At 36.6% G+C, this 19656-nt stretch overlaps 2 protein-coding genes, 1 long non-coding RNA gene and 1 pseudogene across 6 annotated transcripts in view; 1 reads left to right on the forward strand and 3 right to left on the reverse strand.

The window, feature by feature from the left end:
* LOC103710169 (protein SABRE) overlaps positions 1 to 6299 on the forward strand; it is a 40911-nt gene extending 34612 nt beyond the window's left edge. For all 3 annotated transcript variants that reach the window (XM_008795788.5, XM_008795789.5, XM_008795790.4), the window contains exons 17-23: positions 1596 to 1668; positions 3026 to 3127; positions 3239 to 3427; positions 3796 to 4146; positions 4237 to 4404; positions 4788 to 5172; positions 5732 to 6299. In XM_008795788.5, coding sequence (XP_008794010.2) covers positions 1596 to 1668; positions 3026 to 3127; positions 3239 to 3427; positions 3796 to 4146; positions 4237 to 4404; positions 4788 to 5172; positions 5732 to 5835 — 1372 coding nt within the window. In that variant the 3' untranslated portion in view covers positions 5836 to 6299. The remainder of the gene's footprint in view (positions 1 to 1595; positions 1669 to 3025; positions 3128 to 3238; positions 3428 to 3795; positions 4147 to 4236; positions 4405 to 4787; positions 5173 to 5731) is intronic.
* Positions 6300 to 8881: 2582 nt separating this feature from the next.
* Positions 8882 to 11271, reverse strand: LOC120104122 (epoxide hydrolase 1-like; annotated as a pseudogene). Its single transcript, XR_015988418.2, has 5 exons — positions 10825 to 11271; positions 10506 to 10756; positions 10202 to 10224; positions 9916 to 10119; positions 8882 to 9166 (listed from the first exon to the last, which is right to left on the reverse strand). The product of XR_015988418.2 is annotated as an epoxide hydrolase 1-like (transcript).
* Positions 11272 to 11382: 111 nt separating this feature from the next.
* Positions 11383 to 11983, reverse strand: LOC148715051 (uncharacterized). The gene is made up of 2 exons (XR_015978457.1): positions 11867 to 11983; positions 11383 to 11742 (listed from the first exon to the last, which is right to left on the reverse strand). It is a non-coding gene; the product is annotated as an uncharacterized LOC148715051 (long non-coding RNA).
* A 55-nt stretch (positions 11984 to 12038) lies between these two features.
* LOC103710168 (putative ubiquitin-conjugating enzyme E2 16) lies at positions 12039 to 18449 on the reverse strand. Its single transcript, XM_008795787.5, has 6 exons — positions 18330 to 18449; positions 18081 to 18184; positions 17866 to 17968; positions 17722 to 17785; positions 12463 to 12551; positions 12039 to 12381 (listed from the first exon to the last, which is right to left on the reverse strand). The coding sequence occupies exons 1-6, from the start codon at positions 18357 to 18359 to the stop codon at positions 12286 to 12288; spliced, it is 486 nt and encodes a 161-aa protein (XP_008794009.1). The 5' UTR covers positions 18360 to 18449; the 3' UTR covers positions 12039 to 12285.
* Positions 18450 to 19656: the final 1207 nt, after the last annotated feature.

Below are 19656 nucleotides of genomic sequence, written 5' to 3' on the forward strand. Positions count from 1 at the left end.
TTAAGTTCAAATTGAGATATAATTTAGGAAAAAATATTGTTGGACAGTGATCTTTTTTTGTGTGGGCAAGTCCTTTCTTTTGGTGCTATTATCTGTTCTTTTTCATTGAAGTGTCAAACAATGGCTGTCATAAGCATGGATACCACTAGACTTCAGAATCGATGGGCGAGGCCGAGTTTAGGTCGGGCCTAAACATAATATCGATGGCTCAAAACTAGGCCGTAGCCCAACCCGACCCTGATCTTGGGCTTAAAACTTAAAGCCTGAACTTTGTCCACTATTTTAAGATATAGGCCTGGGCTTGGCCTGACTCAGCCCAATCTAGGGCATGTCCATCCCATGTTGGCTAGGAGTGGGGGAGGGGGAGATTGGCAACAACTATTGGTGGTGGGGACGGAGAGGATGTGGTGTGCTAGTGGTGCTCCAGGGGGGAGGGTGAGGAGGATGAGGCAGGTTGGGAGCAATAGCTGGTCCTGAGGCATGTTGGTAAGAGAGAGAGGAGGCAGATCGGCAACCATAACTGGTCCGCATGTGCGCTGGAGGGAGGAGGATGAGAGCGGGTGTGTCAGCTGGTCCTAGGGTGCGTTGATGGGAGTGAGAGGTGGAGGCGGAGGAAAGGGACGCGGCATCCTTCAGATGGGAGGGGGAGTCTCAGGGTTTCTCTCCCATCTTTTTTATTATTTATAATTTTAATTTTTGTCAATATATACCATTTTCTTGTATACAAATTTAGGCTAAAAAATATCTTGTGTGCCGAGGTGGATCAGGCTAAAAAATAGCAAGCCTTTGCTTCCTTGTCAAACCCATTTGTTTTCTATCTGTTTCTGCTGTCTTCTGAAGAACACCTATGAACACATATTGTCAAAGAAGACAATAGAAAAGAGTTGACCAGGGGCAATGTTTTTCAAGATACAACTGCTGCAATTAGATGCATTCCGATAAAGGTTAGGATATGTCGACTGCATGAAGGGGGGAAGGGAGATAAATAGGTAATCTAATCATCAGGATTTTTTGGAACAAAGTAAAATATGGGGGTTTATTGATAAATTACAAAATTATAAGGGGTCATATACAATGTTCCCAAGTTTTTGTTTTGGTGATTGTATGTTTTGGTCAACATGAGGAACATAGATTGTATGAGATCAATGGTTGATTAAATTGACTAAAAGTAAAAGCATTTTTCTCTAATATGCTTTGACAATGATAACCTCATAAAAGCATCACTTTAAGTGTTTCATTCTGTATCTTAGTTGTCATTGTATCTCCTCATGCTTTTACATGTGAATACGTGGCTAATACACTAGGATATGCTTGTTTCTGGGCTGACCAGAAGCACAATATATAGCTTTATATCGTCATTTTTCCGCAGCTGGCTGCATTTCAACAAATATTATTGAGATGTTTTCCTTTTGTATTTCATAAGTAGTACAGCTTAACAAGTGCAGTTATAGTTACGTGATGGTTTAATTTCTTCAATTTGATTTTGAGTCTCTTTTACTAGTAATTGGTAGTTATCTATTTTCTTGCATTTTTTTAATAATGTACAGCCTCTTACATTGTTGACTGAGCTCTGCATTGCTAACCTATGGCTGCAGAAATGTAATGCTTCGTGTTGATGCCAAACAGGGTGCTCCAAAGGATGGAAATTCACCTCTTGAGCTTTTCCAGGTCACCTTGGTCTTCTATTTTCAACTGTATTCTGTTGCTATTGTTTAATTCCTGCAAAATATTATATATTGCTATAATTTAGGTGGTATAGAACATCATTGTAATATGTGACATAAAATATGAGTAAGATATCCTGACTATAAGTTTTTGTTCAGAGAAAAAGAATTATTGTCAGTAAACTTTATTGTACAAATAAGTTTTGCATTGATAATATGGTACATGTATATCAATAGTTTCTCGTGTAATTACATCTGTTTGTTCTCTCTTTTCTATCTTCTATCTCTCATCTAGTTCCTTTCTATCTCACTCTCTTACTGAGGATCCCATCAACCTGCTACTCTCTCCTAATTCTCATCTCTTCAAGGCCCGAAATGACCTGAATTATTTGTATCCATTCTCATGATTTAATCTCTTAAACAATGTGCAATGCATATGCCCATATACTTGTGTATAACATCATGTGAATTAGTTGAATGTAGATACTTATTATGTTGATGTATACTGGACAACTCCCGGTCTCTTTTTATTGACCACACTGTTGTGTAAACAATTCTACAATTCCACAGCACAACGTCATCAAATACATAAATATCAGTCAACTATAATTTTATCAGCATACTTTTGTTATTTTTTTGATTATAAGATATACGAGGATTTGGGAATATTCATCAATGTAATATTATTCTTTTATTGACTTATCAAGGTTTTGAGAATATTTTTTGTTGCTACTCCGGTCAATGAGATGGATTAAAATGAATTGATAAGTTTTGCTCTGAAATTAACAAAACTGAAAAGGCTAAAATAAGAGAATATTTATAAGTCATAAAATCAGGATAAAATGGAGTATTTTGTAACTGTGGATCAGTTTTTGGAGGAGAATGTTTCTCGCATATCAGAAATGCATGCGACAAGATACTGCAAACACAAATAGTCATGAAATTACGCTGGCAAACTACTTTTATAATCATAAAAAATCTTATCCAGATCCTGCATATATTAGTTTAAAATGGACTTACTTTAGCTCTATCTAGAGCTTTCAGCTAAATGTAAAAGCCTTTTGTTCTATCATTTTGATCCATCCAGCTGCTTCAGTTGTGTATTCTGCTTCTTTTTGTTCACGATGTATATGTTCTTTACTTCTTTTTTTTCCTTTAAGTAGAAATGCTTGATGCAAAGAAAGTTTGAGCATCATATTATTATTTATTTGCTTTCTTCATGAAGGTTTTGTGTTTGTAGTTATCATTAAATATCAGTATGGCTTTCCACATGTTTCATATAGAAAAGTTTTTCATTTCAGTGGAGTATGTTGAGTGATGTGTCTTGTGCAATGTTTTTATTCTTTTCCCAATCATTGTAGGTGGAGATCTATCCCTTGAAGATATATTTGACTGAAACTATGTACAGAATGATGTGGGATTATTTTTTCCCAGAAGAAGAACAAGATTCACAAAGACGGCAGGTTGGATGAATGTTTTGATAATTGATGTCTTGATTTGCTCATCTTACTTATACTTCATTTTGTGCTTTTAACTTTTTACTCTCATCCTGAAAATCAAAAAAAAAAAAATAGGAGGTTTGGAAAGTTTCGACCACTGCTGGATCAAGACGGCTAAGGAAAAATTTTGCTGGCCCTGAAGCAGCTGCTTCAAGCAGCCAATCTACCAGAGAATCTGAGGTTCCTGGAAGATCAAGCGCAACTACAGCAGCTTCAACTAATGCTAGCATCAACCAAGCTTCTAATCATGGTGATGCTTCCCAAGTAAGTTACTAAGAGTCTTGATACTTTAGAAGATCAGTTGTTTTTTCTCAAACACTAAACTCTAAGCATGGGTTGTGTTTTTGTATGTTTATTGCAAAGAAAAACAAAGGGACAACTCGGTTCAAATTTGCTGAACTCTCTGTCAGTTCACTGTTTTCTGTAATCTAGAAATACCTTTTTTTCCCATGAATAGACTTACCTATCACTAATCTAAAAATTGAGCTTCTTGCTGTCATTCTACTGTATTAAAGGACCTTTTTGTGCATGCAGTGTGTTTTAAGATCTATATTGGGAAAAAAATCTCAAGAAAATTCTGAGTGTAAATCACATGATGCTATCATGTTCCTTAAAAAGGGGATCTTGTGCAGGTATCCAAGTTGCAAAGCCTAAAAGCAAATATTGTATGTGGTTCAAATCCGGAGCTATGGCGAACATCTTCATCTGACAGAACTTGGGAAGAAAATGTGGGCGAGTCAGCAGCCAATGAACTCGTGTTGCAAGCCCATTCTTCAAATACTGCTTCAAAAAGTGGCCCCCTTAATCCAACACCAGAAAACCAACATGCAGTTAACGAGACATCCAAAAATAAACCAAAAGAATCCAAGTCGGTAAGATCCGGCCGCTTGTCTCATGAAGAAAAGAAAGTAGGGAAATCTCAGGATGAGAAAAGAGCTAGGACTCGCAAGATGATGGAATTCCATAATATCAAAATTAGCCAGGTTAGTGCATTTCAGTATATGGCCTGTTATTGTTTATAGTACAGGATTGTGTGAATTGACCCTCTTCATCATGTGGTATTGTTATCATAGGTTGAGTTGCTTCTTACTTATGAAGGATCAAGATTTGCAGTCAATGATCTGAGGTTGCTAATGGATTCTTTTCACCGTGTTGATTTTACTGGCACATGGAGGAGGCTTTTCTCACGAGTTAAGAAGCATATCATCTGGGGAGTTTTGAAGTCAGTAACTGGCATGCAGGCAAGTACCACCTATAATGCATGGTATATTACATTTCATACCTGTAACATGCATCCCAAAGCATTACTGATATACTAAATAATATTCTACTTTTGTACGTAAGTGTCAGTTAACAGCTGAGTTACTATATGAGCCTTCTTTTGGAAGTGAGGCTGTTCTACAGAGTAACATATTCAGTTCATTTCCAAACAAAAATATACCTTCATATCCTGTTCATGTTTAGCTGCAGATAACTCTCGCTTGATCTTGTGATCAAACTAGTGCTCTCAAACCCCCTGAGGATATCGAAATATTTAGCTTTCATTTACAGATGATCAATATCCGCAAAGTTGACGTGGTTTAGGAAACTGAATTGATCTTTTAATTTTATTTCCACAATGCAGGGTAAGAAATTCAAGGATAAAGCCCTAAGCCAAAGGGAGGCCAACGGGAGTGCTGTTCCTGAAAGTGATCTTAACTTCAGTGATAGCGATGGAGGTCAACCTGGAAAATCTGATCAGTTTCCTATATCTTTGCTTAGGCGGCCTCGCGATGGGGCTGGTGATGGATTTGTCACATCAATTAGGGGACTTTTCAATTCGCAGCGCCGCAGAGCCAAGGCATTTGTACTGCGAACTATGAGAGGTGATGCAGACAGTGAATTCCATGGTGAGTCGAGTGACAGTGATGTTGAGTTCTCACCCTTTGCCCGACAACTGACTATAACAAAAGCTAAGAAGCTTATACGGCACGCTAAGAAGTTTCGCCCAAGAGGGCATAAGAGTTCAGGTGATTTTAATCTCAAGATTACTGAAATTATTTTGATTCCAGAAATGATTGTTTACGATATAATAAAGGTGTGCTAGAATTTTTTTCAAAAAAATAATTTTAACGAGGGGAATATTATGTGCTTGATATTCAACCAAAAAAGTACTATTTTTTAAGCATTATCTTGGTACCCTTTTTAAATAATTGTTGACAAGGAGGGAGTATTATGTGCTTGTTACCTTAAAAAAAAAACTTCATCATCATTTTACTGAAGCATAAGCTTGGTTTCTCCCTTAAGTAGTTCGTCTTTGCACCTGTTTGTATCATAACCGAAAACAAATAGAACTGTATCCAACAGACTTGTCATACTAAACAACTCATCAATCTGACACTTGTCTGGTTATGCAATGTTTGGTTTAGTTGGCATCAGTGACAATTTTAATGACTAATCTGCTGCCATTATGTTCATCAACCTTACTTGTAACATGTGCTGTTTTTATCAGGGAGACACATTAAATGCTGTGCCATCTTATGTTACATATTTTTCCCTCTTTATCGTGCTCTCCTTTTTCCTGTTCAGGGTTGACGCTGCAACGAGATTCATTTCCATCAACTCCAAGAGAGTCCACACCGTTTCAAAGTGATTCCTCTGGTCCATCTTCTTATGAGGATTTCCATGATTAGAGAGAGGCTCCGTTGCTAACTGGGCCTCTTGTCCATCGGGCACAAACAGTTTGCGGGGTGTTGCTTCACCACTAGCTAAGAGCCCAGGGGCTGCAAGGCTGACAAGGTTAACATGGTTGTCATTATTTTAAGCTGGCATCAGTGATTGATGGTAGAAGCAAGATGTCACCCAGCACTCGAATAACCATACAGGCTTCCTGTGCAAAAAGCCACGGAAGTGATCTGCATGTAGTAATGAGGATCGGTATTTCTGCTTCGCCGAAGACCAGATGCAGATTCGGCAAGCTTCATCTTGTATGTATATATCACATGTATGGAGTAGCATTTGTTTGTATCTATGTAGATTCATGCATTCCAAGCACATTTGAACCCCTCTTGTTAAGATGGATATACAAGATTAAACGGGTTCCTATTTTTGTAAGTACATTTGCATCGAGTAATTAATAAATTTAGGTCTTCAAATTCATGTTTTCTCAAAAATATCCCAAGTCATCCAACTTGGTCAATCTTTTGGAACTGAACATGCTTAGCCCTACGAAGAAATTTATTTGTCAGTATTATTTACTGGCTTCTTTACAGGAGGCTGGATGCAAGTACTTATTTTGGTGATTCTTTTTGCTGTACCTGTTGAGGTCATGGACTAGTATATAACTAGAGGTGAATCGAACTCCAGGTTGATACCTTGCATGGTGGTCTCCAGGCATCACAGATAAAAGTTCACAGTGAACTTGTTCGTCACTTTTCACTTTTTACTTGAATTTGAAGTCGTTTCTCCACATCAACAGTTCAGTAACCTCAGTGGCCCCCCAGCCTGTGGTGTGAAGTGCCATGTTCAAATCAGGCAGGGCTCCCAAGATCTAATGCAGGAATGAATGGCATAGGTTATGGCCCCTCTTCAGTCTTATAAGAGGGACATTATAGCATGTTTAGATGGAAGTGAGCAAAGTTCAGCTCATTTTTCACTGTTTACAGTTGTTTTAACACGATCCAGGGCAGGTGGCAGGCCAGATGCAATTTGAGTATGGTTTGGCATGGTATGGGCCATGTTGGGCAAGAATTTTAATTATTTTTGGCGATCAATCAGACATTTTATATGTATAAACCTAAAGTACGACACAGATCATAGGGTATTACCAAAACGTATTGCTGTTTTCAATTAGGTGATACATCTTGGGCAAGCATTGTATGAGGCAGCCAGCCTACCAATTCTTGCAGCAACTCACTGCACTCAGATATTACAGATTAGCCAAATGCTTAACTAAAATAGTTACATAAAAAATTATATATTTGAAAACATCTCGTTTATGCATCGGATGCTCCTAAATGTTTATTTCTAATGGCACTGTACAATATGTTGACTCAGCTAGCTTGATGCTTGATGTGTGTGTGTGTGTGTGTGTGTGTGTTAAGTCTTCTAAATTATATCTAATAGTTTTAATTTTCATTTTACAACTTAAACTATTAAATTCCATAACAGGCACAAATTCCTCTTTTTACATGCTCGGTTCCACATGCTATAGGTGTTTGCATGCGTATTTACACATACATGTATGTATATATTTAGAGATTAGGATGCACTCGAGTGCATTTTGCTTCAAATACATTATAGTGGAATACGGATCTTTCAAAATGAAAATCAATACCTTGATCTATGGTACACAAAATACCTAAAAATAAAAAAATTACGTAGTTTCGAGATCTTTTACCCATGTATCAAACCAATGTAAAATGAACAATCCTAATAATATGATCCACATCTTTATTTGATCTATAATGTAGAAGCATTTAAATTAATTAAAATTTGGTTTGAATATATTTTAAAGTATTTAGATCAAGATCAATGATTTAAATTTGTAAATTACAGTGTATAGCATACTTTAGCTTATTAGCTATATTATTATTGTTGATTTTGTACTCAATTAATGCATAGGCAAGAGACTTTGATTTTTATTTTTTAGATATTTTACACATCATTTATTTTACCATGAAAGATGTATCATTGATTTTCATTAAGAAGAATCCAAGGCCAAACAAGTTTATATCCTAGCCTTTCTCTATACATATGTACTTTGCTCCACTCGAAAGGAGAAGTATTTACTCCTCTTGAATCCAAAATCAATAACAAGGCATCCAAGTTAACGATCCATACCACAAAAAATGCTTACAAATAAAAATTGTCTTTTGACAGTCTCTAAGACATATATCAAGTGATATAAAATTAAATAGTTAAAAATGATGTGAGACCATGTTTTGCTATGATCTAAATATTTCTATTATTTTTAATCAAGATATATTTGAATATGTGTAAAACATGATCAATAAGATAAATTCTTAATTTAAACAATTTGTCATATATTTTAACAAACTAGTATAATAGAAATAGAAATTGTTTATTTTGTGTCTACATGATATATAGATTATAAACCACTAAAATATAATAATAATTACTTTTAAAATATTTTTAGTAATATAGATCATGATCGATAGTATGAATCTTTCGTGGAGATATTTCATTATTGATTTTGGACTCGAAAGAAATAGATAGCCTCTCCTCTTAAGAGAATAATCTATCCCCACCCCCACCCCCCAACATACACACATGGATGCATATTTGATACTACCTAAACAAATGATATTAAACTTCAAGTTAATGGAGTTGTAATTTGTAAGTGAAATGAAAAATAACTTTTAGTGGTACTAATCATGTTTAGGCAACCTTGTACCTTCTTCATTCTTTCTCATAAAAGTTTCCAAGCTTGGTACATGACAATCTCTCCTTGCAATATTAATGGCTTAAGGTTTCATCCATTTAACATCCTAACAAAATTTCAGAACTGCCACTGTTACATTACACACCTGCAACTTACTCACATGACTGTTTATAGTTTATACTATAACTGAACTACTTGACTCTTCACTCTAAATTTCCAAACAGGAGCTGGTTGCTGGAATTGAATGTAAAATCAATATTTCATTCTCATGTAAAAGAATATCAACGAAATATCCAAGGAATTTTATGTCAGGTTTATAGAATCATGATAATATAAATAATAACAACAATATTACCACAATCACGTAGTTGAATGGTTGACCGAAACTACAAGGGCCCCGCGATTTTTTCTTCTAAATTACAAAATACAGTAACTAGCAATGCTACCATGCTGACTCTTTAACCAGATTACAAAAGTAGGACAATATTTCTGCAGTCATATCTTCAGCTTTCTCTTGTTGGATAAAATGATGCCCATCAATGACAGCAACTTCAAGGTTTGGAACATAACATTTAAAATTTCCTCCTGTGATATAGTCCTTCGTTCCAAAGGATTGAAATCTGATGTCAGTGTCACCAATTATAAGTTTTGTTGGAACAAAAATTCTTCATCCTCGCCTAGGTGCAAGTAGATTACAATTCCTGTATTCAACAAAATCAACTGTGTTTGTGTGTGTGTGTGAGAGAGAGAGAGAGAGAGAGAGAGAGAGAGAGAGAGAGAGAATAAAGGAAAAGAAACAGCACAGAATAATGTAATAAAAGTATAATAAGCATCACCAATGAGAAAACTATAATGAAGCTAAAATATTTCAGAAGGGTGGCATAGTTTACAATTATTGAAGCTAAGGTGGTTTTGTCATTTTCTTCTGCACATATTGATAATTGTTAGTAATGAAATTAAATCATCTAAATGGACTGTTGATTGCATCTTCTCAATACATACTTCCCACAATTTACAACTAACATCAACTCGAGCAAACTGTAACAACATCATATAAGAAAGCTGAAATTGCAACGCCATGAACTAACTTCAAAATTGGTTAACTGATAATGAATATGTATGTTTTTGCTTCATATTCTAGGCATACATTTAAGATCCATGTTGGGGAACACTGTATAAGTGGAGTTAATAATTACTTAACATTGCAATTTCTCATCCACATCAATTAGAACTATGTAATCCTTTACTAACCCCAATCTAGTTAAGTGACAAAAAAATGAGAGAATAGGAATTCAAAAGCATAAAACATAGCCACGCTAAATCATTGTGCAATGGTTTTAAGAATTTGAAAGCAAGCAAGAAAACTTACATATCCATCACGCAATAATAGTTCAAGGGTCCAATGAAGCCAGATTTTTCAAACTTGCCGCCAAAATATTTTAGTTCTTCTTCATTAATCCATGGAGGCACTGAAGATTGGGTATCCAGAGAATCTATGATTTCCATTCCCGAAGGAGCAATAAGAAGATCTTGCAATGTAATTGACAAAACTTCTTCATAACTGTCCAGGTTCCTTCACTTCCAATCAAACTTCAAAAATTAAACCAAACTGCAGCAATTTTCCTCCATAGGAGTAACAAATTCCTATGTAAAACCTGAATCTGACCTTGTGAGCTATCTTCAACACTTATAAATCAAGATAAACGAAAATAAAACAATTTCGCTTTGAAATTATGCATGTGGCTTCTTAACATCGGCCCAGTCTTTGTGCCAGAATCCATTATAGATTAAAAAAATTGAATTTGGAATCTAAACCTGAATCATACACACGTACAGCACCAACGAAAAATAAAAAGAAAGAGAGAATAAAACACTGCACCATGGAAAAGTGATTTTGTTTTACAAGGACGAGTTTGCTAAAGATGGTGGAATACTCAGTATTTCAATCATTCTGATTTAGTCTAATACAGGAAGGAAGGAAAGAAAGAAAAGAAAGAAGAGCAGAGAATTGAAGGATGAGAGATGATGGCAAGCCAGAAGCACCAGGAACTGAATAACATAGAAGCCTTCACCGTAGTTTCTAAAGGCGTCGCTGGGTCTGATAGCCGGTGACCGGGGGTAGAATGGGACGCCCAAGCTGACGAGGGCCCTCACTCGGTCCGGCCGGAAGAGGCAGAGATGCCACGCCACCTACGCCCCACCACAAACACCTGCCGTGCATTCGAATAAACATCATTCGAGTCTCGAATTCCAGAGAGAGAGAGAGGGCGGAGGGGACTAGTGTGGTTCTTAGGTAGCTGCAGGTGGTCGAGGAGGGCGATGATATCGCCGACGAGGTGTAAGATGGCGTGGGAGTGGGGTTTGGGGGGAGCGTCGGAGTCGCCGCAGCCGCGGAGGTCGAGGGCCAGGGAGCGGAAGCCGCGGGCGCGCAAGGTCGGCCATCTGGTGGCGCCCCTCCGAGAAGCCGTGGAGGAGGAGCGCCGGCGGGGCTGCCCTGCTCCACCACGTGCATCCATATGCCGTTGCCGTTCGCTCCCCAGTGCCGAACCTTGCCCTCCGCCGCCATCTCCTTCTCCATCTTCTTGCCCTCCCTATCGGCATGGCTTTTAAAATTAGACTCTCCTATATCTTATTTGTAAAATTTAACAATCGATGCTAAGGTTGGGATCCATCCTAAGTTCTTCCGTACTCGCATTAGAGATTTTATCAATTCAACCGGCAGGCGTCTCAAGATTCTTTTGAACCGTATTGTTGACAAATTTTACGACAACAGATTCATGAAAAACTTAGAATAAATCTGTCTTAGATAATTGTTTTGCTAAAATTATAAATCTTATTTTATTTTTCATAAAAAAACCAGTTTATAAAAAATAGGATTTCATAATGATCTATTTAGAAAAAAATTATAGGCAGCTAAATAGCTTCCTTGAATTATCAAAAATCAACATCTCAAAAAAATCACAACCAAAGGAGAGGTGTTGAGAAAAAAAACAAAAAATTAGTGCTTTCCAGTTAAAGTGAGAGTAGGATCTCTGAAAAGCTTCAACCAAGATTCTGACCGCCACAGATCCAGGCACCTCAAGTTTTAAGAAACTAAAATTCCACTTTTCTCCATGACAGTGTTCGTCAGTTGCCACATAATCCTGCCTCTCCAGCCATTATTCCCAGAGCGCCTCAAAAAGATTCAGATTCAAACCTATGACAGGATACAGATCGAAAAATCATCACATCCATACTATGGATTCGCGGTTTTAGCAGGCTGCGCATTTAGTAATCAAATGTCGCTGGTGCACTGGCAACTCTTAGAGTAACTGTATCACCTGTCTCCTGGATTTTTCTAACTTGATGGCAGGTCCCACACATGAGATCACAAATGCTAGCCACGCAAGCACCTTTTCGGGCTGGTAGAAACCTCCATGAACTGGTTTTCAGAATAAAAGGTTATAATTAATTCTTTTTGGAAAAAGAAAGAAGCAGAGGAAATTATCACAGTTGGAGATTAAACTGAGCTTCACAAGCTTTTCATTGACAAGGCTGAGGAGTTTCTCTCCGACCGAGTTCTTTGTGGCCTTATAGGTCCTTAATATATTTTCAAGTTCATACAGCCATTCATTGCTTCACAAATATTTAAGCATGCAAACTTGCAGTAGTTCATTGATTTGAATCACCTAACACTCCTGTGTTACATGGGAATTGGATCGGTGGTAACTACTCTACCACAGAAGCACCACCATCAGAATCAAACTTTGTCATCATGGAACCACCATCTTGTCTCCTTCGGAGACCTACCATTCCTGCAGTTCTTCACATAGCGGTCATTATCAGCAGGGCGTTGCTGCAACCACAAAAAGATTCTCATAATGACCACGATACATAGCATGAGCGATGGCACTAATGAGGAGAAAGGCACAGAAACCTTTGCAGTTGAGCTTGACAACATGGATAAAATGCTAATACAGACAGAACTAACGGTCATTGCTGGTGACCAGGAATCATATAATATATCTGCAGAGCCAACAATAAAATGTGAGGCACAACTTCGAAAAAAGTAATCTTAAGCATGCCCTCAATTCTAGAACATTGCATTTAACTTCATACTAGGCACTTCTAAAGCTCCCCCAAAGCCAAAGTCACCACATTGAGATGAAACATCATTATCTGCAGTATCAAATCGCATTCTTGCCTAAAGCAAAACAGGAGAAAAATAGAAGGTTGGACACATATTAAATACTATTTCTTCTCATAATTCTGTATTCCACCTACAACATTGAAACATTTAAGGCTGGCTGATCCAGCAATACAGTAGATACTACATGATCGTCCTTCAAGTCATCCAGAACAAATATAGTTCCATTCACACATGCTAGAATTAATGTGGTCATGTCCATTACATTGGGAGGAGCAAGGGCTTCAATCGTACCAAGTCTCAGGCAATTATAAAATTGATCTAACAAGATGAATCGAGAACATCTCTTTGCAGCATACCACTACATAGGAAACTTTGATTTTTAAGTTAGCACAATGTATGTCTTTAAATTCTAGTTAAATGCTTGATGCATAGTTCCTGCATAATTTATATTTTGAATAGATCTAGTTATCTTCAAGTTTTATATTGTACAGCTGTTATCAAGAAGAAAAGTTAACCAACTTGTTTTCAATATTGCACAGACACAGATACGAGAATCACATTCGGATGCGAATCCAAGTGTCTAATTCGGCAAGAAGGAAAAAAAGATACACGAATATGGAGGATAAATTATAATTTTAATTGAATTGTATTTAATATTCTTTGTTTAAACATTAAAATTAAAAATTAAGAAGATATTGTTTCAAGGTCTTTCTATAAATATATTTCTCATTCAAACTTTTCGATCAACTTAAGAATATAAAAAAGAAATAACATTTTCCAAAGTTAATCCAAAACCTACATCCTTGACCAATTACTAGAAAGAAAGAATACTCAAAAATGGAAGGTTAAACTCATTGCTAGAAAAGTTCGGCTCCCTACCAATCTTTAAAAGAGGCAACTATAGAACTTCTCAAGTGTCCAAGTGTTTGCCACGTATCCGGATCGGTATGTACCCGACATGAATTTTTGGGGTAGAACGTGAGTGTCCAAGTAACATAGCTTGTTTCACTATTGAAAATGTTGACTCCACATCAGCTAATAACTCTTTTTTAGTTTTACTACACCAGGTATGCAGCGCGGATATAGACTATATGGACAACAACAAATGGTAGTATATGCAACACTAGGGAAACTAGAAAGTTTGATTAGTATCAGAAAACTATGAGTAATAAGAAGAATATCAACTTAGACATAATATATAAGATATAAAGTAATAAATTTATACCCAACACAAGAGTTACATATGCAGGAACCATTGTGAACAGCCATCTGTCAGAGAGTAACTAGCTACCAAAATAAAAGTGAATTTATGGATGAGAAACTTTACTCATAAACTTTGAAAATAGCCTTGGAGCGGACGCATTATGAGATCCATCGATAAACAATAATCCTTCTATCAACAGTGTAGAATTACTTCAGGAATCATTGAAACAGTCTTCTTATGAGGGGCTACATCTTCTACCAAGACAGGCTTGTAAAATACGTATCCTTTTTTCAGGGAGTTTTACCATCTTCCTTCTTGACCATGATACAAATCAAGGCATCTTGGTCGGGCCCAATCAAATCTTTTCCAAATATCCATAGTTATCCATCAATTAATTCTCTAACTTCCTCTCATGCACTCCATTCCTTTTAGTTCTATCAAAAATCAACCTTGCTGCATCCCTACAACACTTGTCCTTGGTGCTTGGATTATCTATGTTGCTCAAAAGTTGAACCCATTAATGAGTGTTGGCCTTGGGATTTTCTTATTTATCTCTTCTTACATTTCTATTTATTACTCATTTTTTGGGGTTAACGGCAATGCTTCTTGCAATCATTATTAATAACCAACCATTTCTTTCTTCAATGCATAAGCATAGGCATTTCTATTTGAGACCAGCCTTCACGTGTTACGTCTCCATACCAGTTCGCATACAAAACTACAAATCCACATTCTTCCTCTTAATAAGCCTCCTCAGTATTGCAATGCTCACATCTACCAAAGTCTTCCTGTGCCCCTCTATCTTATCATCGCATTGTTAAGAGAATCATAAAAGCATGATCAGCAGAAATCGTCATAGGAAACAATAAGATAAATGCCCATTCTTTTCAAAGCAACCGCCAAGACATGGTCCGGAAAAAGACAATGTCTCACATACCAGCATTTTAATGCCAGGTAAGGAACATAAACAAAAAGAAAGTTTTAAAATTAAGCAACCCTTATTGCAAATGATGTAGCTTTCTAATTGGACCATCCACGGACACAACTACAGTGCGAAGTACAGGAAGTCAGCCATCTGATCAATCAGAAGGATATATGTTAGTTTTGTAACCTTTTGTTACGAGGTTTTTGGGTTACTTTAAAACATCTGCAATGCATTGAGCGGACATAGAACGGGCATTGTTTAACAGATATTTTCTGATGATATGTAGTTCAGAAATATTCTATCCAGCTAGACCTTGAAGTTTGGCCTCTGTGCAAAGATGTATAGATACTATATCATGATCACGATATGGTTCCCCATATATATGGACCACCATGGATGTATTTTAACCTAGCACCATCCATTTATGAGCATTTGATGCATGATGTACATGCAATGACGGGATATAAGCTAAAATCCTTCTAATTGAATTTATATGTTCCCATATACTTTTGGCTACCATTGGTATTTTTCCCATCCCTATAAAAGGTGGAAGCACAAGACATAAGGTTTAAGCATGATGCTTTTTTGAAATTTTTTCTATAGAAAAATTTAGAAATTATGAGAAACCATGTGAAAAAGAAAAATGAGCGAACGTAAGTATGGGGACTGGACATTATAATTTTCTCAAACTTTGGCTAGCATGGATATATCGTTCATACTGCAGCCACATACAAACATTAAGCAGATAGCATGCCTTGGTTCAATAGCATTCTGCAGTGCCTATCTGGCCATACCAGGTGTTGCATTTAAGTTTACTGACAACATCATCCAATAATAAACAAAACACACTCCCTTAATCAGCAATAGCAATGATAAGAAAACCAAGTAATAGATGCCTCCCTTAAAAGGCAAAAATAAGGCACAAGATGCATATTTCCAAATAAGTTTTCTATGGGATGCATGTTCTTACTTTGCATAGCCCCACCTATGATTCTCAATGCATCTCCTAAGAGAGGAGGTGCAAGGCAAGCCAAGCATCAAATTAAGCCTTTTAACTATAGTCTGTATTACTGCTTGTTAAATGTCTCAACTTTTCCCTTAGCCTCAGATGTGTTTAGTAGGTAAAAAACACTCCAAAAGTGTGCTCCCACTTCAACAACCCAATAATTCTACCGGTCTCTTTTCTTTTCTGCACCAATTGCAATGTCAGAATTAAATGGAGAGGAAGAGCAATAACAAAGCATGCTCCAAAATCCCTAGCATAAGGACAAAGGTAAAGGAAGACTCAAGTGAGAATATGGATGAAAAGTAAGAATGTGGAAAAGGCCTTAAAAGAAACAAGTTCTAATTGACAACATGGCCCCTTCACATGAAATCAAATACTGAATATACTGTTTCTTCCAAAATTTTTTCTTTCAAAAATCTTTTCATTTGGCTTTTTCTTGTTCCCATCATATGACAAATGGGAATATGTTGCATCAAAACTTATCTTGTACCATTTCAAGTATACAAGACCAAAAGAAAAGTTTCATGAGTAAAACACAATAGAAGACACATTCCATCGTCTTGTCTACAAGAAGTCATAGTTAAAATCTATTACTCTCTCAGAAACTTAATCACAACAATCTTTCCAAAGACAAGGTTCCAAGAATAGGTTTCATATCATTCTAGGTAGATTGCTTTCAAGCTTCTTAATCTAAGCACAAAGTTCCCAGGTAAGAAAACCCCACAGAAAGAACTAAACTTCTTAGGTCCCCTCGTTTCAAGTCACTATCTTATCAGCATAGAAAAATGGATCAAACCATTCCAGAAATATTGTGGTTCATATCGAGGATTATATTGGTTCTGATATTAAAAACAATGTGGATTTGTAAAAATATGCAACTTTTCCTTGACCATTGCAATATCAAATCTTTGTACTCTGACTTTGGGGCACACTTTTGGCTAAAAAAATTTCATAAGTTCAACAATTTTGCCACACACTTCACGACAACACTGTCATGCACATACATATAAACATATGCATGCATGCTTATGTATGTGTCAATTCAAGGTTAAGCTTCCAAGAATACAATCACGTTGATCATCAGAGAGCAACTGTCACTTAACACTTGTGTTCATTGCATGAAAATCATAATAAGCTGTAGTATGCAGGCTTTGACGTGCCACCCACTCAGCCAGATAGTAGCCACAATGTATCCATGGTCTGGCATTACATAAAGTACGACGGCTTAATTCCAAAATAGTTGGTGGAATTTGTAAAACAAAACAGATTTTTTTACAGAGAAGTACTCTGAATGCTCTTGATATCACAATCAACCGGCTAGTCTACCTAAACCAAAACAGATTTTTTTAGTAATTTATATGCTGAAATCTTATTTCTTGTTGGCACCTTTTCTACTGAATCCATATCAAAGAACTAATACTTATTGCAATCCAAACTGTCATATCCACGCCTGTTGTCAAATAATTTCAGTAATAAAATTAAGGTAGGTACACAAAAAGGAAAACAAACAATTTTTGTTATCATTAAATTAACAAAACTCATACTTTGACCTGATATTCCCTATCTGAGCCCTTAAAAGCATTCAAAATACACAAAGGAATGCAATACAAACAAATAATCTAACAGAAAAGACGTATGCACAGACGCCCATCACATGTCATGATTCTCAACGCAGCAATGTTTTCATGTCCTCAAATATCTATGGCAGCGACACCAATATCAAGATAACTTCCTTCTTATGCATATATATATATGATTAAAATCAAACTAAAACCATGACATCGGAATGAATAAAGCTGAAAAGTGTTTAATCAAGCGAGGAACTTTCTGACAATATAAGATACAAGAATTCTAATTTTGAATGTTGAATAGATCAAAATCCCTTTATCCTTTTTAAGAAAATAAAATTACCTAAACAGATATGCCCGTTGCTGTAAACGTGCGGATGAAGAGGTGCAGGGTGTAGAAAAATGACCTGATCAAAATCCTATAAATCAGAACTCTCCTCCCAAACCCAAGATTCAAACTTCATGGAAAAAATCAAGAATTCATCACCTGCGGAGCTTCCATTGGGTAATGCTCGGGGAAATCGACCTGAAGCTGGTACTTCTCGCTCTCATAGAGCGTCCCCGGTGCCCCGACCACTTCGATAATCCATCTTCCAATCAAAAGAACAGATAATCAAGTAAATACACGGAAAAAATCACAAAAAAGAACCAATAATCGGATCGAAAGAAGCGGAAAGAGAGAGACAAAACCCTAGCCCCAACCTTTGGAGATTATCGGAGACCTTGTGCTTGAAGCCGGTTGGGGGGTTGACTTCCCATTCCACAAGCTCTTTCTGAAGCCTGCTACACGCGATCTTGCTGAGACCCTGCGATGAACCGGACAATATTAGGAAATTCTTGGAGACACGGGAAGGCCGGAAGAAGGAGAAGAAAAAAGGGGAATTGGAGCACGGGAAGAAGGAAAGATCGAGAGGAGATTGGAAGGAAAGGGAAAACGGGAAAGGGGAAGACCTTGCGCGAGGCGGCGGAGGAGCTGGTCATTCTCTGGAGGCGAGCAGCCACGGAGGGATAGGAGATGGGACGGAGGCGAGAAGAAAGGGTCGGCCTTTGGCTTCTAATATAGTTTTCAGTTCCTGGTGGAGTGATGCTTTTTCATGGACGAATTTGCCCTTTCCTTTCATAGAGTTTTTTTTTTTTTTTTTGCAATAAGCACCTAAACAATTTTGAAATTATCGACCAGTTGATTTGTTGAAAAAAAAATACTTCACTTTATAATGGACGGAAAGAGAAATTTTACTTTATTTTTAATCTAGTTAATAGTTTATTGATTGTTTGATAAGTTTCAACCACTAATAGGAGTTGATGCATGTGAGCAAAAGATTAAGTCAAATACACAGATAAAAAGAGGAGTTTTTGTTGCATGGTCCAATGCAATACACATTAAGCTTGTAAGACTATGTGCAATCAAAAAGTAAAAAATACCTACCGCAAATCACTCGGTCCTACGTGGAAACTTTTTATCAAAGTTTAGTGGGTCTAGCATTTGGTTGATTCATGTTCTTTTTAGAGAGAAAGTGCATGTGAAGTTGATGCATATGAACACGAGAGGGATTGAAAAGATTTTTCATGCATGAAAATTTACGCAAAGTATGTGTCAAACAAAAAATGTGTTGAAGCATGGTGCCAATAGAATCACCCATTGGTGTAATTAAAAGTGAAAAATGCTCTATGTGGATTTTATTCAATCCTATAGTGGAAACTTTTTCTCAATTTTTAGCAGTCTAATATGTCAGATGTATGTTTTTGTTGAAGAATGCATGTGAGATTGATGTATATCATTGTATGAACATGACTTATGTTGATTTTACATTAAAAAAAAAAAAAGTTTTCCTTATGAAGTTTAGTGACATACATGTCAAATTAAAAAAGTAAAGTCTATGCTAATAAGATTGCCTATTGATGTAATCAAAAATAAAAATGCTCTCTATCCAAATCACATAGTCCTGTAGCAGACACTTTTTGTCAACTTTTAATGGTCTATTTGTATTTCTCCCTTTTATCTTGTTGGAACTACTTGTCAGACAATAATTATATTTATGATTGGCAATGGTGGTACTAATCAAGGTTTTCTAGGGGAAAATGTTGCTCTTCAGTACTAGGATCATTTTCATGAAATAGCAAAAATCAACCCAAACATGTATAGCACCTTTGCCAACAAAAATACTACAACTAATGTACTTTGAGCTCTCCTTCACATAAGTGGAAAATCATGATATCTAAAGTAAGCTTCTGCTTACAATATAGTAGTGATTATCCACAACATCATGAAAGTGAATTG

Source organism: Phoenix dactylifera, chromosome 1 (assembly GCF_051530095.1).
Source record: "Phoenix dactylifera cultivar Ajwa chromosome 1, Ajwa_hap1_PhDact_Kaust_v1.1, whole genome shotgun sequence".
Lineage (NCBI taxonomy): Eukaryota > Viridiplantae > Streptophyta > Magnoliopsida > Arecales > Arecaceae > Phoenix > Phoenix dactylifera.